The sequence below is a fragment of the Myxine glutinosa genome, chromosome 14 (assembly GCF_964187855.1).
Source record: "Myxine glutinosa chromosome 14, kmMyxGlut1.1, whole genome shotgun sequence".
NCBI classification, from domain to species: Eukaryota; Metazoa; Chordata; class Myxini; order Myxiniformes; family Myxinidae; genus Myxine; species Myxine glutinosa.
In genome coordinates, this window is record NC_136274.1 from 8,934,365 (window position 1) to 8,957,894 (window position 23,530).

General features: G+C 48.7%; 1 protein-coding gene across 11 annotated transcripts in view; it reads right to left on the reverse strand.

Annotated features, from left to right (window-relative positions):
- Nucleotides 1-23,530, reverse strand: part of CLIP1 (CAP-Gly domain containing linker protein 1) — a 256,458-nt gene that overhangs the window by 42,720 nt on the left and 190,208 nt on the right. For all 11 annotated transcript variants that reach the window (XR_013621408.1, XM_068135143.2, XM_068135139.2 and 8 more), the window contains 2 exons: nucleotides 12,539-12,659; nucleotides 12,352-12,401 (listed from right to left, as the gene is read on the reverse strand). Coding sequence is in view for 10 of the 11 variants with exons in the window: in XM_068135143.2 (XP_067991244.2) it covers nucleotides 12,352-12,401; nucleotides 12,539-12,659 (171 nt within the window). In the remaining variant the exon portion in view is untranslated. The remainder of the gene's footprint in view (nucleotides 1-12,351; nucleotides 12,402-12,538; nucleotides 12,660-23,530) is intronic.

Sequence of the window (23,530 nt, forward strand, 5' to 3'; positions counted from 1 at the left end):
GTCATGGAATCCATCACTGGTTCATATATCAAATCTTTCCTCTTCTCCAATGGCTTGATCTCTGATCATCAATTTGGTTTCAGACCAGGTCACTCTACTCTGGACATGCTGCTTCTGCTGTCTCAACAATGCATGGAGGTCCTCAATGCCAAACAGGAAATTAGAGCTGTCTCCCTTGACATATCACGTGCCTTCGATACGGTCTGGCACCCCGCTCTTCTCACCAAATTCTCCTCCTATGGTATCCATGGAAATCTCCACGCATGGCTTGCGGACTTCCTCTCTAGTCGTAGTCAACGTGTGGCCCTGAATGGATTTCTCATCTCCCCTTCCTGTTCAGGCCGGAGTTCCCCAAGGCAGTGTTCTGGGCCCTGTGCTTTTTCTTGTCTTCATCAATGATCTCTCTGACTCTCTCGAAAACCCTCTCTATCTCTTTGCTGATGACTCCACTCTCTGCCGCTCCATTCCTCATTACTCAGATCGGCAGTCTGCAGCCTCCTCACTCTCTGCAGACCTGGACAAAATCACAGACTGGTCAAACAAGTGGAACATGTCTTTCAATCCTGACAAATCTCACACTCTTACTATGTCTCTCCGAAAAGACCGACTGGACAACCCTCCCATCCACTTTCTGAATAATCCTCTCCAAGAAGTTCTGTCACTCAAGCTTTTGGGTCTCACTATCTGCCATGATCTTTCCTGGAAAAAACACATTTCAAATCTGGCCTCCAAAGCCAGTCGCCGACTGGGCATCCTCCGTCGTGCGAAGTCCTTCCTCGGCACACCTGAGCTCACCACATACAAGGCTTTCATCCGCAGCTCAATGGAATACTGTTCTGCCCTCTGGGCTGGTGCTCCTGCCTCACACATAGCTCGGCTTCACGCTGTTGAAACCAAAGCTTTCAGAATCATTGGAATCTCCCGCGATAAAGCTAACTCCGAGGGCCTTTCACTGACTCACTGCAGGCAGGTTGGTGGTCTTTCTGTCTTCTACCGACTCCTCCCGGCCTTGCTCCCCCAGCTCTCTCTGTGCTCTGTCCCCGAAATATTCCTACAGGTCGCACAAGATCTGCCTGCAACCCTCTTATGGTTAAACTGCCAAAATCAAGACCCTCTGCTCACCTTCACTCCTTCATTCCTCTTTTCTACCACCTCTGGAACAAACTCCCCCACTCTCTTCAATCCCACTCCTCCCTCCAGGTTTTTAAAACAGCTGTTCACCACCATCTCTTATCTTCCCCCATCCAAAACCTTGATCTTTTCTACCCCCGTTACTTCACCCCAGATCCATTTTTTGAAATACCAACTTCTTTCCTGGAAGTCCTTGCAGTATCCTTTTGTTTTATACTTCTCCCATCCCCCACCCCCCTTCCTACGCCTCCTCCCCCCCCCCCCCCAAGCCCTCTCCCTCCCTCCCACAGACCGATGTCCCTGCTCTCAAATGTTGTGTTTGTGTGCTTCCCATCCTCTCCCCATCTTGTCTACCGCTCCCCTTATTATATACTTTGTGTGTCTGATTTTTTGTGTGATAAATGTTAGCTCTTTCACATGCCTCGATCCTGTATACAAAAAAAACAAAAAACAACAAATTTTTTTTTTTTTAATTGAAACGTTTCTCCCCCAATTTTTCCATTATGACTTTGTCATCCCAATTCCGACGGACAATCATGGACACATGAAGGCAAGATGTCTCTACCTAAATATTGTCACGTTTGTGGAGGGGGTAGAGATTACCTTAGTACCGTGAGTGATGTATCGATTAGTATGGTCCGTGTTGGGGTAGTTCACCAATCTCGATGTATTAAGAAGCGACTTGTTGCTTAAGGATTGTCTGTTTAAATGTGCACCATACGGAGGATGGTGCGTTGGAGTGAATAGTGAAGGAAACCTGCATATAACCTCTTGTCACGTCACCGGGTGGGGATCGGGTGGCCTTAGAGAGAGACGGGAGGAGTGATGGACGCCTCCAGAGGGGTGGAGTTTATCGCCTTCGGAAGGGAGGAGCTCGAGGCACTCGGATTCGGACTCTCGCGAGGGTGGGGGAGATGGAGAGATGGAGACATAGAGATATAGAGAGATGGAGATATAGAGATATAGAGATATAGAGAGAGAGAGAGAGAGAGAGAGAGAGAGAGAGAGAGGGGGTAGGGTGGGGGGGGGGGGGGGGGGGGAGATTTGAAAAGAGAAAGGTAAAGTTTTTGTCTCGCCTGAGAAGTGTTTTGGTTCGTCTCCCTGTATTGTAGTCATACCTGGTCATCCTACTCCTGATCCTGCTCAGTCGTCTGCTACCTGCTTGGTCGTCCTGCCTCACCTGCTCATCATTATGCCTGTGTGCTTCATCTCCTGCTCTTCTTGTTCATGACTGCTCACCATCTTTGACATACCACAGCAAAGAAAAGGCCCACCCGGTTTTTGGTCCCTTTCCCCGTCTATGCTTGAGGCCGGTGTGCGGCGCCTTTGGAATTATTTTTGTTCGCTTGTAAATAATTATTTATCTGTTGATTCATTACAATCCCCATTTTCTTCCCTTCTTTAAACCCACTGTTGTGCCTCCGTCGGGTCAATCTTCCCTTGGTTTTGGAGTTGGGCAATAACCCCCATTTAAAAGAGGTTATCGTATGCCCCCTGCGATTCCCACGTGTGCGCCAAGCGACCATTAATCGGACGAAGTCCAAGGGAGTAACAGCCATTTCAGTCCATCCGCCCAGTGGTCTGTGTTAACGCACAGCTTGGACACGACAATATTCTTGCTCTCAAGCCATGTGACCAACCATTATGGCTGTGAAAATCACAATTTGCATGACTAATGAATGACCCACAAAGGCGTGATGTAGCTGTCTCAACATAAATTAGTGGGAAATGAATAACGTTATATTCCCCCTTCAAGTCACACTTGGAGTTAACTTTTTGAATATCAAACATTTTCAATTATTATTGTATCTCCTAATTTTCAGGTATTTGAGAAATAAGAGTTAATGGGAAAAGGAATCGATAGCCATGGCTTCACTTCAATGCAATCTTCTTCTTCCTTCGAGTGCAGATTCAAACCCAGGTGAGACAGCCAAGAGGTGAGTATGCATATATCTCTATAGCCCACAGACTATCCTACCAGTCCACACGTTACAATGCCTATTAGTCTTCTGTTGTCATTGTTCTATACAACAAAAACTGCATAAATGGGTTTTTTGTACACCAGGTCGAGGCTCATGGAGGAGCTGGACCATGGAACGGAGCACGACATAACAGAACAAGAAGAACGCAATAGAAAGAGAGTAAGGAAGCACACCAACAGCAGGTTTGAGAGACAAAAATAGAGGGAGACTTGGACAAATAAGGAATGTGAGGAAGAATGAGAAGTTTCGGGAGGACACACAGAGTGGACAACATGGGCACAGAAGCAAACTCCCAGGAAGGAACAAGAATGACAGCGCTGTGGTCACAACCTGTGACAAAATCCGTTAACGGACCAATTGGTAAACGCGCAGTTTAAGCATTCTTAAAAGATGAAAAGCGCGATTGGGAAAAACATTTAATTCTCTCAACGTGACATCTCTCATCCATGTCACCCTCCGCCACGGTTATATCACAACGAACTGATTCATTACACGGTCACGGATTGTTTAACCTCAATATGGGGCAGTTCAAAAATTACGAAATACTATTTTTTAGGGAGACATGTACCGTGCATGCTGATGGGCTTGACTAAGCTTTACTAATAATTTTTTTTTACAAAATATACGATGACATTTTTTTGGGGTACCTCATCATGATCAGTAACACTCGATGCAAACAAAGCCAATGGAAATCTAAACAAACAAATCCAGGAAGCGTATAATCAGCAGAGGCCTACAGGTCTGATGTCAATTAGGCCCACCAAAAAACCAAGATGGCGGCCATATTATTTCGTCTGGTTGCCATGGTGGGTGGAGTCCAGCGACAAATGTGGGTGTGGTCCGGCAGCTGTCCGACCAGTGGGTGCACATTTCAAAAATCAACCCCAAACAAGCACCACAACAACAGCAAGAACAACCATGCAAAGGTCTTGTAGACCTGTGACGTGGAGATTTGGAACGAGGTGGGTTTGAGGAGGGCGAATTATTATTATTATTTTTTGTATACAAGATGGAGGCTCGTGTAAGAGCTAACATTGACCACAAAAAGACAAACTGACACATAAAACATGTGATAAAGGGAGAGGGAAACAAGATGGAGAGAGAGAAGGGGAAGCACACAAGTACAACATTTGAGAGCAGGGACATCGGGAGATCTGTGGGAGGGAGAGGGCTTGGGGGGCTGAAGCACGGGAAAGGGGGAGGGGGTGGGAGAGGTATAAAACACATGGGCATTGCTAAGACTTCCAGGAAAGAAGTCGGTATTTCAAAAAAGTGGATCTGGGGTGAATTAACGGGGCGAGAAAAGATCAAGGTTTTGGATGGGGGAAGATAAGAGATGGTGGTGAACGGCTATTTTAAAGACCTGGAGGGAGGAGTGGGATTGAAGAGAGTGGGGGAGTTTGTTCCAGGGCGGGAGAAAAGAGGAATGAAGGAGTGAAGGTGAGCAGAGAGTCTTGATTTTGGCAGTTTAACCTGTGGGTATAAAATGTGGCTATAAAAGGTCATGGTTTTCGATGGGGAAGATTATTGTTTTGTTTTTACAATAGAAGGAACCAAATGCATTGATAGAAGAACTGTGAAGTTGAGAAAAACACCAGCGCAGGATATTGTGCCTTGGAAGGAAGAACGCGCGACAAAGAAAGACAATCGGAAAAGGTGGAGTTTTAGGAAGCATTTTTTACTAATAAACATTTGACTATCTTAAACAGACAGTACGTAACCATGTAATATATGTACAAAGGTATTATGTTTCATTATCATCATACTATTCCCATCCCAGATGCATGATTAGTGATGAACAAATAATGCCACAACATTGTGAGTAAACATGCATCTCCAAAAACGGACTACGTCATCTCGGATTGGTCGCGAAACATTGTGAAACATTTATTTGAAACAAACCACGACAATTATATACAAACGTTAAATAAACGAGTGTTTGACCATGCGATATGATATTAGAACATGCTACTGCTCAGTAGAAATCGAGGATATTGCAATTAAACCGGAAACGTCAACCAATGGCCTTCACAGGCTTCACCGTTTAAGATTAAATCTCAATATTGTAAAGTTTCCTTAAGAAAATCCAGTGGTAGAAGAACCACATATAATCCTTACCGATCCGTACAAGATTTAAATATGATAAAATTGTGACCCTTTCCATGAAAGTCAACGTCTTGTACGCCTTGCGGCCTTTCCGCAAGGCCCAATACCGGTGCAGAAATTGCTCTTCGTACAGCCCTTTGGACGTGGAGATACCGTCACTAGATTCTCAAGTGAGTTACAGCGAAAGAACGAGCTCGTCATATCGTCACCCTCTGTGTCAATACAAAATAGTGCGCGATCTCGTCCTGTACTGCAGGTGAACATCGAAATGCATAAAATCGCACCGAGAAAAAAAAAATGGAGCCTTACAAATGTTTCCTACGCTTCCTCGTTTAGCGAAACAGGTGTGCAGGCCTACGCGTTGCCTCAATGGGATGCTCTGTGGGTCCGTTCTGGTCAGGTAAAGGACCCAATGGATTGCTCACCTAGAGACCATTTCGGGAACACCTCATTTTAGATTTAAGAGGATGGTTTGTTGGAGGAATGGGGAGGTGCAAGCAGGCTTACATAACTGTTGAACTGATAACAAAACGCGACTAATGTTCTGGGCCCAGTCCTATCCTAATCTTCATTAAAGACCACTCACTCTCTGGAAAATTCTCTTTACCTTTTTGCTAGTGACACCCGTCATCCTTCAGACAGGTTCAGACACTTGGAATATGTCTTTCAATCCTGACAAATGTCACACTCTCACTTTCTCTCTCCAAAAGGAATGTCTGGCAAGCCCTCCATATACTTCACAATCCTCTTGAGGAAGTTCAGTCATTCAAACTCCTGGGTTTTACTATTGGCCATGATCTTTCTTGCGCAAACCACATTTCTGCCTCGCATATGCCTCAGCTTGACGCTGTGGTGATCAAGGCCATCAAGATCATTGGAATCCCCGTTATACAGGTCAGTGTATGGGCCCATCACTTCGCCATCACAAACAGGTCGGACGTCTCTCTGTCTTCTACCGCCTCCTTCTAGTCTTGAACCCTGTGCTCTTTCCGTGCCACCACCCTCCCTCGGGTTTCTGCAGGGCTCACCCGGTCCACCATGAACCCCCTTCTGGTGAAACTTCCAAAATCCAGGATCACCGCTTACCTCAATTCTTTCATTCCTCTTTTTCCCACCGATGGAACCAACTTCCATATTCGCTTCAATCTCATTCTTCTCCACACGTCTTCAAGACAGCTGCTCACGATCTCAGAACATCCCCAATCCAAAACCATGATATTGTCGAATCCCGTTAACACCCTCCACCCCCTTCCCACCACCAAGGGCACTTCCTTCCAAATTTACAGTTTTTCCTTCCTAAGAGTTTGCTTCTGTATCCATGTTGTCCACCCCATGGGCCTTCCCTTACTCCTCATTCCTCCCCACACACATTATTTGTCCAAGTCTCCCTCTATTTTATCATTCAACCCTACTGCTGGTGTCCCCGCTCTCTACCGTTCCTTTTGTTCTGTTGCATCCTGGTCCATTCAGTGTTGAAGGTCTTCCCCGAGCTTTGACTCTGTATCCAAAAAACCCGCAAGAAACGATGAACAACCCATTTGTGACAGCGATATTGTATTGATGCCCAAACCCATGAACTTATGGTGAAACCAACCTTATACCCTTTAGAACACAGCTTTCTGTCGATCTTGTCAGTGGTTAGACAGTTGTGTACATCAAAATGTTACTTCCGTTCGTTATGCGTTTTGGAAACAGAAAAAGCTCCTTCACTCGCACGCAGCACGAAATAAATAACAGCAACTGTGAAGTTTCCAACTCAAGTCCTATAACCCTGAATACATCCCCTTCAGAGTTCACTTCAGTATTATTCATTAATAATGTACAAAAATAATAATAAAATGTGCATTGGTGAAAGTCCTTTCTTCAGTAATCCAATACTCATTTTGAAAGTGTACAAAGTGATATAAATCCTGAGATAGAGTTTAACGTGGGAAATCAAAATAATCTCCGTTAAATTAAACACGAGGTTCCGCGCGGTCCATGAGATCTGCGAAGAAACTGCGCCATTTAAAATGAAGTGCGCCCGGTCGGAAGTGGACCGACAGCGAACACAACAACGTTGGCCCAACGTTGGACAAACGTTGTTGTGCTTGCTGGACCCTTTTGTTGGAAAGAAATAAATAAATAACGAGTGCTGATGAATGTTCATGTTTTGTTAAAGAAACAATCGTCATGCTGAGTGTCGAAGTCGGTTGGGTTACAAAGAACAAGACGGCAGTGTCTTGTTCTGGGCTGTTGTGGGCCGTTGTCTGCATTTGGGCCATTTCAGGTCATGTGTTTGTTTACTCCGTTGTTGTCTAATCGTACTCAAAGCATGTGCTGCAGTGGACCGCACAGTCCTTCTGAAGTGATGTTGAACTGACTATCCTGTGCGAAAACTAACCTGTGTACTTGAATGTTACCATGGTATGTGTGAGAAGTCAAGACCTTTAACTCTTTAAGGTTCAACGAAAAACAAAAGTCTGAACACTTGTACTTCTATAGCTGCTGATGTGGACTGGAAGAGGATGGTAGAGGATGGAAAAGTGGGGTTCGGAGTGGGGGGTGGACACTACAACAGTAGTTTAACTGCGCTTGGCAGCAAAGACAGTCATCGAAATACCGTTGAAACCACAAAATAACAAAAAAACCACCTTTAGAGGCCATTTTTCCCCGCAAAGCGGGGGTTGGCCTTTTTCGGGAACCGTGGTTGTTGTTGGTTTTTTGGTCCCCTTTTTGAAGCAATGTTTTACGGCCAGATGCCCTTCCTGACGCCAACCCTTTTTGCCGCCTTTAACGACAAACAGGGAATTACCAGTGAACTGGTACTCAATTAGCCGACCTCGGAAGGATGACAGGCTGAGTCAACCCCCCTGGCGTTAATTCAGTGATCGACCGGGATTCGAACCCAGGATCCTAGGATCCTAAGCCGGCACCCTAGCCGCTAGCCCAACACCAGGGTTGCTGGACCCTGGAAACCACAAAATAACAGTGAAATATAAATGAAATATTCATTTGACAGATAAATATTAAGTCGGTGTGAACAAGTGAACAACAGTATTAATTTGGACTGCTTTCATAAATAATGTATTAACAATTATTGTGTTGACGGAAGTCGCTAAAAGTAACCGTTTTAAGAGGTCGTGCCATTGTTTGGTTTCAATCTGGTAACGTGCCTTTTACAACAATTTGATGCTGCTGAATTTTTTTTTTAAATGCTCGTTACCAAGCTGCTTGACAATTTGAAATTTTCTGCTTGACATTTGAAAGATACAAAATGATAAATCGATATAGCCGCAAAAAAAATCTGTGGTAAAAACAAATTCCAGACTACGTAACAGAAAACAAACAGCGCTCGGCTTCAATCTTTTTTGTTACAATATCCTCAATTTACTTATATGATTATGGTGTGAATTGTTTTCTACAACCTTAAAAATCTTTATTTTATTTAAATTGAATTATATGCTTGTACAGCGTAGAACCAAAATCGCCTTTTTGGCATTTTCAAAACCCTTCCGTTGAGCAGTACTTGGACAAAATATTACGGCATTTTACATCATTTCGACCAATCAAATTAGCCGTTCGCAGATCCCGTCCATATCATTTTGTCTCAAAACTGCGTGGGGTAAAGTGTTCTATGAACTCCCGAGTTGTTAAGGGCAGCTGAGTTATGGTAGCAGAGTAAGAATATAAAATAGTTACAGTTGTGTGGGTTATCCTTAATTCATAATGTAAAATAATGAAGGGCATTGCAAGGAATCGTTTTAACAGGTTGGACAGTGACAGGAACAGGGAGCATATCGCTCGTGAATAAGACAGAAGTTAAGATCGTATCAAGGCTGGGTTACTTCACACACCAAGTCATTCCGATATCATTATTATATCAAGAGATCAATAATTATCATCATAGTGAAATATACAATTTTGTGTGTGTCTATCTGTCTGACCGCGATACATTCGGCCGTTACTTATCCAATCTCAACCAAATTTTACAGGAGGACTAATGGTCACATGATGGAGGTTGTAGCGACTATATACCCCTCCGCCCCCCGCCAACTCATATCATTCCCCCCCCCAACCAAGGAGATTTTCGCCTTTGGCAAAATTCTGTGTTGAGGTGTATATCCATGTTGAGATAGCTAATTGTGGCATTTTTCCAAGGGCACTTCCAATTACAAAAGTAATAACAACAATAATGACAATCGCATATTAATGGTATCACAAAACAATATTACAATATTAATACAAATAATATCCCCCTCTTTAAGGGGTTTCCTCCTTGGTTAAACGCTGTTTTAACGTATATAAATAGCTTATCGTGGAGTTTCGTGGGGGCACCCCCACCAGAAGTAAGAATATTATAAACCACAAACACATATGATTACCTTGTGAAACAGTCGCTAATGCTGGTTAACACTAAACTGAAAGGGCGGAAACCCGGGGTGTGTTCAGTTACCGAGCAGCTAGCTAGCGCTTGTCCAGCCGGCCGTTCCTTATCAATGAGTTTGAATGGAATGCTTGCTTGAATGCTTCGGCCACTTGGCAAGCTCTCCACAAGAAACTTGGAAACTGAACACACCGCCGACATTCTTGAGGTCTCAGCCGAGATCTATTGTAATCTATATACCCCAGAGAGGATAATACCATGACCCTTCCTGCCGCTCCCATAGGGAGTGGGTGTACGAGTATGTAAAACAGTTTGGTAGCAATCATTTTTCAATTCAGTGTATTTAAAATAACTTTAAAAATACAAGTCATACCAACTATAAACAAATAATACCTCCTTCAAGTTTACATTCGTGAAAAACCAATTGAGACTAATCTGTCATTGAGCAACATTAGTTTTTATTTATTTCATGGACAGCGCAGAGCGCGTGCTTTGTGCTGAGGTTTGCTTAAATGAAAATGGCAATATCGGCAACAAATTGCAAAGAAGGGTGGAAAAGGCGGAATGTGCAGCAAGACATGGGCGGAAGGGGCCGGTCACGAGGAAGAAAGTGCGTTCAGTCTTACCGTTGTCACAAAAGGTTTGCATGAGAGGAAAACAAAGTGGTGGAAGGGGGGGAAATGCATTTATTAATGGAACAAAACAACTTTCCACAGAACAATCAAAACAACAACAAACAAATCATCCGAGTGACGTCTGAATATCCTCTCGTTTAACCTCGAACACACAGTTGGAGAACGTTTCCGAGTCCGAGGGCTGTAACAGCCATTGCTAAACCTGGTGCGGGCCTCATACATGGTTAGTGATTTGTTAGTAATTTAAACGGCACGTATGCTGATAAATAATGCAACTAATCATTCTGACTTTCTAACTTTTGAGGGGAAAAAAAGGCACTCTGAGTCAAAACTGCTCATACTCTTTTGTAAAGGCTATACAATATAATCCGTAATTGTACTCACTTTTATCTCCAACTACAATATTGTACACTGGTGACAATGTGTACTGTGGTTGTGAAGATACAGAGCACGCGTGTGGTTGTGAAGACACAGAGCACGCGTTTTGTGAAGACACAGAGCATGCGTGTTGTGAAGACACAGAGCATGCGTGTTGTGAAGACACAGAGCATGCGTGTTGTGAAGACACAGAGCACGCGTGTTGTGAAGACACAGAGCATGCGTGTTGTGAAGATACAGAGCACGCGTGTGGTTGTGAAGACACAGAGCATGCGTGTTGTGAAGACACAGAGCACGCGTTTTGTGAAGACACAGAGCATGCGTGTTGTGAAGACACAGAGCATGCGTGTTGTGAAGACACAGAGCATGCGTGTCGTGAAGACACAGAGCACGCGTGTTGTGAAGACACAGAGCATGCATGTTGTGAAGATACAGAGCACGCGTGTGGTTGTGAAGATACAGAGCACGCGTTTTGTGAAGACACAGAGCATGCGTGTTGTGAAGACACAGAGCATGCGTGTTGTGAAGACACAGAGCACGCGTGTTGTGAAGACACAGAGCATGCGTGTTGTGAAGATACAGAGCATGCGTGTTGTGAAGATACAGAGCACGCATGTGGTTGTGAAGATACAGAGCACGCGTTTTGTGAAGACACAGAGCATGCGTGTTGTGAAGACACAGAGCATGCGTGTTGTGAAGATACAGAGCACGCGTGTGGTTGTGAAGATACAGAGCACGCGTTTTGTGAAGACACAGAGCATGCGTGTTGTGAAGACACAGAGCATGCGTGTTGTGAAGATACAGAGCACGCGTGTGGTTGTGAAGATACAGAGCACGCGTTTTGTGAAGACACAGAGCATGCGTGTTGTGAAGACACAGAGCATGCGTGTTGTGAAGACACAGAGCAATCAATTGTTGCCAGAGGTCTGAGTTAGATTTTACAACAATATGCACATTTTAAACTCAACTGGACTATGTCCAGCTGAGTTTTTTCGACACCCAGTGTCCGTCGTCCGTCCGTCTGTCTGTCTGTCTGTCTGTCTGTCTGTCGTCTGTAAACAATTCGACGTCTACACTCTAAAAGTCACAAATATTGATTAAATGTGATGAAACTTGTTATGCAGCATCTTTAAGACATAAACTAGTTTGGGATTGCATTTGGGCGTTGCACGCCCAAAAATGGGCGTGGCAGGGCGGCCATATTGAAAAATCAATTTTTGTCAATCTGGTACTTCCTAATGTAGCTGGAAGGCTGAAACTTGGTGTGTAGACAGTATGTAACATCTATTGAAATATTCAACATATCTTCATTCAATATCATACCTGTATATTGTTTGACCAAGTCTTTCTAAATAAATTCAAGTCTGAAATCTACTTTTCATTGCTCACTTAAAACTCAATTTTTTCTCGTTTCCTGTTTAAACATGAGATACCTTCAACGTTACTGTACCTCTTTAGCACATATAAACGATATAGTTTGTGGTTCTATTATTATGCATAGTCTAACCATATTGATATAGACCAGTTGAGTTCAGGTTCCCTGGAACCTCCAGTTTTTATTAGATCTGCTGTTACCATAATTTAAAACCTATTTACTACCTGCCTTTTCCTACAAACCAGCGAAGAAGAATATCTTCAAACACCGAGGCAAAAATCACCGACTGATCACATTCTCATCCACTCATTTATACAGTAATTTATTCTTTCACATTCTCAAGGCATTGGACAACTCACAATGACCAGGTATTCTCACCTCGTAACATCCAATGCTTGTTTTGAATCTCTGGTTTGCTCTTCTTCGTACTGTGGCACAACGACCACACATTCAAACATGGCAGGGTGCTTTTATTAAATGACATCATTTCATAGCAACATATGGAACAACTCAAACGGTGAATTTGTTTCACGTAGTCGTACAAAGGTGAGTAGAACTTGCTCACCCGTTGAAGTCTGGACGTCTCCTGACAGGAGTCACTTCGCTCCTCGAGTAACCGTCCACACTCATTCTGCATTGTCCTGAGGCCTGCGGCCTGCTGTGGACTGATATCCTTGATCTCATCTCTGACATGAGTTAGGCCATCAAGACATGCGTGAGGCAAGACATGTAATTAGGCCATCCGAATAAGAGATTGATTTGCTTGACACAATGGATGCTTTTAATATGATAAATCCTATTCATGGTGACTCAAATTACCCCCATATGGTGGTGATAGAATATTACTCAATGGTCCATATGTTCAGTCTCGTCACACCAGACACACCAGACACACCACACACACATACACACACACTCTTAACCAGTTCAATCTCTCTCATGTTCAAGATTCAATCATGAGATGGCTTTGGAGAATTTTCTTTAAGCTTCTCTCAAAAGAAATATTCTCTGAAGTTGAGAAAGTCAGGTTTGGCTATTTAACCGATTTGGCCCATATACATTCAACAGCACTCAATCGACCTCAATCGACTTCCGTTTCCGGTCTTGCTGGCGACGGTTCGTTTTTTCGCAGGTCTCCACGCTCTCCATCGAAATCGAAGTTAAGTCATTGTTCCAATTTGTATTTTCGTTATAACTGTATTTCTTTTATGGTGTATGTGTGGCGGACACAAAAGCCCACTGGCGTGGTGACATCATGCCACGCACCGAGTGGGCGGTGGCCACGCCCGAGGGGTAGGCGTGGCCTCATGATATACCCCGGGCGACCAGCCCGGTGCCCGGAGGAGTTGAGTCGAGTGTTACAGTGTAGTCTTACAATAAAGACGTTTATATGTTACCGCTTGTCCGCTTCCTCCTTGCTCACAAGCAGCGCGCGTAACGCCGCGCTTTACTGGTGACCCTCGACGTTGGATCTGCCGGAGCGATCCTTCCACACGCGACGCCATCGCCATGGCCGCCTTCGTCAAACTTCCGGAATTTTGGGAGGCTCAGGCCGAAGTCTGGTTCGTCCAGGCCGAAGCCCAATTTCAGCTTCGGCACCTCACCGGCGATGACACGCGCTACTGCCACGTCGTCGCCTCCCTCGGGCCCGGCACGGCCGCTCGAGTTGTGTCCGTCCTTCGCCACCCACCGGACGGCCACAAGTACGAGGCACTCAAGCGGCTACTCCTAGCCACGTTCAGCCTCACGGACGACGCACGGGCCGACCGCCTCCTGGATCTCCCCGAGCTCGGTGAGACGCGCCCGTCGGTCCGAATGGACCATATGCTGTCACTGTTGGGCGACGAAGCCCCCGGTTCGCTATTCCGGGCGCTTTTCCGTCGCCAACTTCCAGCGCAGGTTCGCCTCGCGTTGGCCGGGACCGGGCTAACGGAACCCCGAGCATTGGCGGCCGAGGCGGACGAGGCGGCCGAGGCGGACACGCGGGCGAGCGTTGGCGTGGCCGTCACGGCCTTCGACGCTGATGTTCCACAGCATCATCTTCTACAGCACGCTGATGTTCCACAGCATCATCTTCTACAGCACGCTGATGTTCCACAGCATCATCTTCTACAGCACGCTGATGTTCCACAGCATCATCTTCTACAGCACGCTGTGGTTCAGCAGCATGCTGATACGCACCTCGTGAACGCCGCCACGCCCCGCCCACCGCCGCGGCGAAAACCGCCACCGCGGGGAAACCCGTCGACTCCACCGGCCTGGCGGAGCCAGCCGTGCTCCTCCAGCTCCACCACCTGGTGCTGGTTCCACGCCAAGTTCGGCCACGAAGCTCGGCGGTGTCATCCGCCGTGCTCCTTCAACGGGTCGGGAAACGCCCGGGCCGGCGCTCAATTGTGGCGATGAGCGCCGGCCGTTCGAGCAGCCTGCTGTTCATAACGGACACCTTCTCCGGGCGCCGTTACCTGTGCGACACGGGAGCACAGGTGAGTGTCATTCCCGCCGGCACGTCAGACAAGCACGCCGCGGGTGGGGGCCCCGCGCTGCTTGCCGCGAACGGGACGCCCATCCGTACGTACGGAAAACGCTGCCTCTCTCTGCGGTTTGGAGGGCAGGTTTTCCGATGGACGTTCGTCACCGCCGACGTGCCCATGGCACTGCTTGGCGCGGACTTCCTGTGCGCTAATGGGCTCCTGGTCGACGTCAAGCGCAGACGGCTTGTCCAGGCCGAGACGTTCAGCTCGCTCGCATGTGCATTGCCCAGCTCAACGAGCGGCTTGCCAAGCGGCTTGCCGAACGATTCGGTTCCGGCCACGTTGGTCTGTACGCTTCCGGCAGCGGACGCATTCACCCGCCTCCTCGCCGGCTTCCCGGCCCTCACGCGGCCCACCTTCTCGGCGGGGGCCGTCAAGCACGGGGTGGCCCATCACATCCCCACCGTCGGGCCACCGGTCTACGCCCGGGCACGCCGCCTCGAGCCGACGAAGCTGGCGGTGGCAAAAGCGGGGTTCGCTACCCTGGAGCGACTCGGCATCGTTCGGCGCTCAGAGAGCGCTTGGGCGTCGCCGCTGCACATCGTGCCGAAGCCCGGCGGGGGATGGCGACCGTGCGGGGACTATCGCCGTCTCAATGACGCCACGACTCCCGACCGCTACCCCGTCCCCCACATTCAGGACTTTTCCGCCCGTTTGGCGGGCAGGTCCTTCTTCTCGAAGGTGGACCTCATACGCGGCTACCATCAGGTCCCCGTCAGGCCGGAGGACGTCCCGAAGACGGCGGTCATCACGCCATTCGGACTCTTCGAGTTCCTGCGCATGCCCTTCGGTCTGAAGAATGCGGCTCAGGCGTTCCAGCGACTGATGGACAGCGTCCTGCGCGACTTGGATTTTGTCTACGTCTACCTGAACGATATCCTCGTCGCCAGCGCGTCCCGCGAAGAGCACCTACGCCACCTCCGCACGCTCTTCGAACGCCTGGGCCAGCATGGCCTGATTGTGAACCCCGCAAAGTGCCGGTTCGGCGCCGCCACAATCGATTTTCTGGGGCACCGTGTCACCAGGCACGGCGCCGTCCCCCTGCCGGCCAAGGTGGAGGCGGTGAAGGGGTTTCCGCGCCCCTGCACGATCAGAGGGCTGCAGGAGTTCCTGGGCATGGTGAACTTTTACCATCGGTTCCTGCCCCGTATCGCCCAGCTCCTGCGCCCCCTGCACGAAGCTCTCCGAGGTAAGCCGGGCAAAGGCGACGTTACCTGGACCGAGCAGATGGACACGGCGTTCACGGGCGCGAAGCTCGCCTTGGCTAACGCCACCATGCTCGCGCACCCGGCGCCCGATGCACCGATCGCCCTCACCACCGATGCCTCGGACTACGCGGTGGGCGCGGTGCACGAGCCATGGGTGCGTGGAGCTTGGCAACCGCTGGCGTTCTTTAGCCGGCAGCTTCGCCCGCCCGAACGCCGTTACAGTACCTTCGACCGCGAGTTGCTCGGACTTCACTTGGCGGTCAGGCACTTCCGCCATCTGCTCGAGGGCCGGGCGTTCACTGCCTTCGTCGACCACAAGCCGCTGATCTTCGCGATGGGCAAGGTCACCGAGCCGTGGTCGGCCCGGCAGCAGCGTCACCTCTCGGCCGTGTCCGAGTACACGACGGACATCCAGCACGTCGCGGGGAAGGACAACCCGGTGGCGGATTGCCTTTCCCGGGCCGTCGCCCACGCAGTCCACCTCGGCATCGACTATGCCCGGATGGCAGCGGACCAGGCCGCTGACCCCGACGTCCAGGCCTTGCGGACCGCCGTCACGGGCCTCCGCGTCACCGAGGTGCCGTTCGACGGCGCGGGCGCGGCTCTCTTGTGCGACGTCTCCCTCGGGCGTCCTCGCCCCATTGTGCCCGCGGGCTGGCAGCGCCAGGTGTTTGACGCCATCCACGGCCTGTCCCACCCGGGCGCGAGGGCCTCCCAAAGGCTGATCGCCGACAAGTTCGTCTGGCATGGCCTCCGGAAGGCCGTCCGCGGCTGGGCCAGGACGTGCCTCGCGTGCCAGCGCGCCAAGGTGCACCGGCACACCCAGGCCCCGTTGGCCCCGTTCACGGTGCCGGAACGCCGGTTTGACCACGTCCACGTGGACCTGGTGGGACCTCTGCCCCCCTCGCGGGGTTTCACCTACGTCCTCACCATGGTGGACCGCACCACCCGGTGGCCGGAGGCCGTGCCCTTGGCGTCGATAACGGCGGCCGATGTCGCGCAGGCTTTCATCGCCACCTGGGTCGCCCGGTTCGGCGCCCCCTCAGACATCTCATCCGACCGCGGCCCCCAGTTCACCTCGGAGCTCTGGGGGGCGGTTGCGCAGGGGCTCGGGGTCCGGCTGCACCGAACCACGGCCTACCACCCCCAGGCTAACGGCCTGTGTGAGCGATTTCACCGCTCATTGAAGGCCGCGCTCCGGGCCACCCTCCGCGACGGCGGCTGGGTCGACAGGCTCCCCTGGGTCCTGCTGGGCCTCCGGACGGCGCCCAAGGAGGACCTGCGCGCATCCGCGGCGGAGTTGGTCTTCGGGCAACCGCTGCGGGTGCCGGGCGAGTTCCTCCCCGACTCCACGGCACTGTACAACCTTGAGGCTTTGTTTTTCTCTCAGCGCCTGCACAGCAGCGCTCCGCTCTGCAAGAGACCGCCCAGAGGTTCGCCCCGGTGCCAACGGCATGCCACGGGCACCCACCGACGCACGTCGCCCCGGAGCTTCGCACGGCGGAGTACGTCTTCGTCCGCCACGATGCCCATCGGACACCACTGCGGCCCCCGTACGACGGGCCTTTCCGCGTGCTGGAGACCGGGGCGAAGCACTTCACCCTGGACATCGGCGGTACTCCTGACCGCGTTTCGGTAGACCGCCTCAAGCCGGCCCACCTCGATGTGGACCATCCACCGCCAGTGGCCCGACCCCCACGTCGGGGCCGCCCTCCTGCGGGCGGACCCCCGGCACCGCCCAGCCCCGCCGCCACGGCGCCCCCCGGTCCTGCACCCATCCCAGGGGCAGCCAGGGGCATCCCACCTGGTATCCCTGCACCCCGGACGCCGCCGATCGCCAGGGGGCGCTTCGGCCGGGTCATTCGTCTGCCCCGCAAACTGGCCCTCCAGGTGCGCGGGAATTCTGGGGGGGCGCGTGTGGCGGACACAAAAGCCCACTGGCGTGGTGACATCATTCCACGCACCGAGTGGGCGGTGGCCACGCCCGAGGGGTAGGCGTGGCCTCATGATATACCCCGGGCGACCAGCCCGGAGGAGTTGAGTGTTACAGTGTAGTCTTACAATAAAGACGTTTATATGTTACCGCTTGTCCGCTTCCTCCTTGCTCACAAGCAGCGCGCGTAACGCCGCGCTTTATATGTACGTATATTGTCCCGTCAAAGATTTTCGGTGCAAATCTTTCATACCTGTATTGAAAATCGCGTTAATTCGTGTCGTCTCGAGGCCCTGTACAGTGTACACTGTACAACCTTGAGGCTTTGTTTTTCTCTCAGCGCCTGTCGTTTGTGATCCAATAACTTTCGTTCTCTGTTTTCGCAGTCTTTCCACCCCAAAGCCTACTTCCTTATGTAAATCTCAACTCAAAAAAACAAAAAAAAAAGACATTACCTTCTCTGTGCTCATTCGTTTATTCTTTCTTATTCGTTCGTTCGTTCTTCGACCACGTGTTTCTCCCCCATTTCCCCAGATAGATTGTCAAATTTCAATTCGTTATTTTATCGTCCATGTGATATTGTTTGATTATAGTTAGTTTTGGTTTGAATTTCCTGTAACTCGTATTTAATTAATCGTGTTCTGCTCCTCGTGTGTGGCCTTGTACTGTAGTTGTACCCCCGTCGGTGTTTTGTTAACTTAAGTGTGTTTTGCTTGGCTCTCGGTTTTTTCCCTTCTACCCCGAACATAATACTGTCTAACGTTCTAAATCCCCACCCCCCCCCCCAAAAAAAACCAAAAAAAAAACCAAAAACATTTCTTTTCTTTTCTCCACGTGTACTGTTGTCTCATCCTGTATTTTCTGTCCAGGTGTGCTGTTCGCCCCACCCCCATTATCTCCTTGCCATCCACCGTTTGCCCTGTTCACGTGACTCGTGGTGGTCCCTCTCGGCTCTCCCCCCGTTGGTATTTTTGTGCATATAAGATTGTTCATAGTTCTGTTTAAATATTTTTAAATATGTTTAACCTTTCCCCTTCTGTGTTTTATTCAGTGGTATATTACAACACGCTGTTTTTCTTCCTATTTAAAAGGCTTTTCTCAATTTCCTCTCCAACTCATTCCACTTCAAAAAAAAGAAATTCAATATCTTATACGTCTCCCTCACTACATGGTCTAAATTCACATTCATTCCATCCCTCCTCCATCATCCTGAACCGGATTGCTAACTTGAAAATCACAACAAACCCAATTTGTTATCAATGTTCGTCTTTCATTAATCATCCACTTTCTAAACTCCCCTCTTGCCCCTCCCATCCAAATCCCCCCCCTTGCACCTACACTCCGAAACTTCCCCCTTGCCCCTCCACTCTTAAACTCCCCCCTTGCCCCTCAACTCCTGAACTCCCCCCTTGCCCTTCCCCTCCTAAACTTCCCCTTTGCCCCTCCCCTCCTAATCCCCCCCCCTTGCCCCTCCACTCCTGATCTCCCCCCTTTCCCCTTCCCTCCAAAACTCCCCCCTTGCCCCTCCCCTCCTAAACACCCCCCTCACTCCTCCCCTTCAAAACTCCCCCCCAATCCCTCCCATTCAATTCTCCCCCCATACCATTCCTCTCCAATTCTCTCTCCTCCCCCCTCCTCCTCCAAGCTGCCTCCTCCCCACTTCGTCTCCCTTCTATCTCATACCTCCACCCCCCCAAACCTTCTACTTTCCTCTGCCCCCCCTCAAACAACCCCTCACTGTGCCGCATCCCTTCACCAGCAAACCTTTCATCCTCCTCATCCTTCCCTTTCTTGGAACTCTTCTGCAACATCTGAAACACTATCAACTGCTCTCCCTACCTTCATCTTACCCTACTCCTCCCCTCCCCTGTCCTGTACCGGATGCTCCCCCTCTCTCTTCATTAACGGTATGGACCTCAAACATCCGGGGCCTTCGCTCAAACCTGACTGATCTCTCCATACAGGTTGCTTCTGACAATCCAGACTTGATCTGCTTAACAGAGACTTTCCTCCTTCAAGATGTCTCTGATTCCTTAATATCTCTTCCTGGTTACTCCCTCCTCCGGTATGATAGACCTGAGCCTCGGCCTGGTGGTGGGGTGGCTATCTTTGTCAAAAACTCTCTTCCTCACTCTCCTTGCACTGCTCTCTTTCCTCCTCACCCGCAGGAGTACCTCTGGTTACGGCTTCCTCTCCGCTCCCACCTTTTGTTCATATGTGTTCTGTACCGTCCCCCAAACAGTGATGACTCCATCTACATTTCAATGTCTGACAACATGGACCAACTTCTATCCACTCATCCCAACTCTCTCTTCCTCATATGTGGTGACTTCAACTGTCATCATGCCACCTGGTTGGGTGTGGGTTCCTCTCTCACTAGTCATGGCACCTCAGCAAAGGACTTCTGTGACTCACTGGGATTGACACAATCTGTCAATTTCCCGACCCGGATCTCAGCCAATGGAGTATCTTCTCTTCTAGACTTGGTTATGACAAACTTCCCTGCTAATGTCTGCTGCTCTTCTTCTGCTCCAATCGGTTCTTCTGATCATGTGCTTGTCAAAGTGGACATCTCTCTGGCCATTCTCAGAGAGCCTCCTCAGCGTCGACGAGTCTGGCATTTCACTCAGGCCGACTGGGACGGTCTTCAAGCAGCCATCAATCGTCTGGATTGGTCTCCCATCTCCACTGCCTCTGACATCAATTCTTCCTGGGAATTCTTCCAAAGCAAACTGATCTCTCTCATGCACAGATTTATCCCATCTCGCCTTCAATTGTCTTACCCTTCCTCCCGTCCATGGTACACTGAATCTTGTGGTGAGGCAGTTGCCCTGAAACAACTTGCCTTTGCCTCTTGGAAGGCTAATCCAACTGAAGGAAATCTCAGTTCCTTCCACCAAGCTCGGAACAAGTGTGTGTCTACCCTCAGGAGTGCCAGGAAGCACTATCTCTCCTCACTCAAGAATGAACTCTCAAACCTGTCTCCTTCCTCCAAATCCTGGTGGCGTCTGGTCAAATCCGTTTCTGGTGTTTGTTCCCCCTCCATCCCCTCCCTTACCTCAAATGGCCACACAGTTGACATCGCACGTGACAAAGCCGAATGCCTCAACTCTGTGTTCGCCTCGAAATCCTTAGTCCCAAACCCATCTCTCTCTGTTCCCACCTTTCCCAGTCGAACCCAACTGCTCCTGGACTCTGTGTCCTTCTCTCCTGACAAGGTGGAGGAGTTTTTGTCAAACCTCGACTCTGATTCTGCAACTGGACCAGACGGCATCAGCCCACGGGTCTTAAAATCCTGCTCTGCCGCTCTATCTCACCCTCTCTCTGTTCTTTTCACCCTATCTTTTGCTCAAGGTCATCTGCCAGCATCCTGGAAATCAGCTAACATTACCGCTTTACACAAAAAAGGTGCAAAAACAGATCCTTGCAACTACAGACCAATCAGCCTGCTCCCAATTATCAGCAAAGTCATGGAATCCATCATTGCTTCGGATATGAAATCTTTCCTCTTCTCCAATGGCTTGATCTCTGATCATCAATTTGGTTTCAGACCAGGTCACTCTACTCTGGACATGCTGCTTCTGCTGTCTCAACAATGGATGGAGGTCCTCAATGCCAAACAGGAAATCAGAGCTGTCTCCCTTGACATATCAAGGGCCTTTGATACGGTCTGGCACCCAGCTCTGCTCACCAAACTCTCCTCCTATGGTATCCATGGAAATCTCCATGCATGGCTTGCGGACTTCCTCTCTGGTCGTAGTCAACGTGTGGCCCTGAATGGATTTCTCTCATCTCCCCTTCCTGTTCAGGCTGGAGTTCCCCAAGGAAGTGTGCTGGGCCCTGTGCTTTTTCTGGTCTTTATCAATGATCTCTCTGACTCTCTGGAAAATCCTCTCTATCTCTTTGCTGATGACTCCACTCTCTGCCGCTCCATTCCTCTTCCCTCAGATCGGCAGTCTGCAGCCTCCTCACTCTCTGAAGACCTGGACAAAATCACAGACTGGTCAAACAAGTGGAACATGTCTTTCAATCCTGCCAAATCTCACTCTCTTACTATGTCTCTCCGAAAAGATCGACTGGACAACCCTCCCATCTACTTTCTCAACAATCCTCTCCAAGAAGTTCTGTCACTCAAGCTTTTGGGTCTCACTATCTGCCATGATCTTTCTTGGGAAAACCACATTTCCAAGCTGGCCTCCAAAGCCAGTCGCCGACTGGGCATCCTCCGTCGTGCGAAGTCCTTCCTCGGCACACCTGAGCTCCTCACCACTTACAAGGCTTTCATCCGCAGCTCAATGGAATACTGTTCTCCCCTATGGGCTGGTGCTCCTGCCTCACACATGGCTCGGCTTCACGCTGTTGAATCCAAAGCTTTCAAAATCATTGGAATCTCCCGCGATGAAGCTATCTCTGAGGGCCTTTCACTCACTCACCGCAGGCAGGTAGGTGGTCTTTCTGTCTTCTACCGACTCCTCTCCGGCCTTGCTCCCCCAGCTCTCTCTGTGCTCTGTCCCCCAAATATTCCTACAGGTCGCACAAGATCTGCCAGCAACCCTCTGATGGTTAAACTGCCGAAATCTCGGCTCTCTGCTCACCTTCACTCTTTCATTCCTCTTTTCTCCCGCCTGTGGAACAAACTCCCACACTCCCTTCAATCCCTCTCCTCCCTCCAGGTCTTTAAAACAGCTGTTCACCACCATCTCTTATCTTCCCCCATCCATAACCTTGATCTTTTCTACCCCCACTAATTCACCCCAGATCCACCTTGTTTGAAATTCCAACTTATTTCCTGGAAATCCTGGCAGTGTCCATATGTTTATACCTCTCCCACCCCCCCCCCCTCTTTCACATGCCTCCCCCCTTCACATGCCTCCCCCCCTTCACATGCCTCCCCCCCAAAGCCCTCTCCCTCCCACAGATCTCTCGATGTCTCCATGTCTCTCGGTCCCTGCTCTCAAATGTTGTGTTTGTGTCCTTCCCCCTCTCTCCCCATCTTGTCTACCGCTCCCGATGTTATTTGTTTTATGTGTCTGTTTGTCTTTCTGTGTGATTAATGTTCGCTCTTTCACGAGCCTCGATCTGGTATACAAAAAAAAAAAAAAAAAAAAAAAAAAGTACTCCTACCGACTGCAGGTTGTGTTAATTTATCTATATCTATATATAAGTATATAAATACATAAATATATAAATACATAAATATATAAATATATAAAAATATATTAAAAAAAAAAAAAAAAAAAAAAAAAAAAAAATATATATATATATAAAAAAAAAAAAAAAAAAAAAATATATATATATATGTATAAATATATATATAAATATATAAAAAAATATATATATATATAAAAATATATATATATAAAAAAAAAAAAAAAAAAAATGTATATATATAAATATATATATAAATATATAAATATATAAATATATATATATATATAAATAAATAAAAACACCTTTAGAGGCCATTTTTCCCCGCAAAGCAGGGGGTGGCCTTTTTCGGGGACCGTGGTTGTTGTGTTTTGGTCCCCTTTTTTGAAGCAATGTTTTACGGCCGGATGCCCTTCCTGACGCCAACCCTTTTTGTCGCCTTTTTACGACAAGCAGGGAATTACCAGTGAACTGGTACTCAAATTAGCCAACCTCGGAAGGATGAACAGGCTGAGTCAACCCCCCTGGCGTTAATTCAGCAATCGACCAGGATTAGAACCCAGGATCCTTGGTTATCCTAAGCTGGCACCCTAGCCACTAGCCCAACACCAGATATTGCATATAACAGCTATATATATATATATATATATATATATAAATATATAAATATATGTAAAAATATATAAATATATAAAAATATATAAATATATAAAAATAAATATATATATATAAAAATA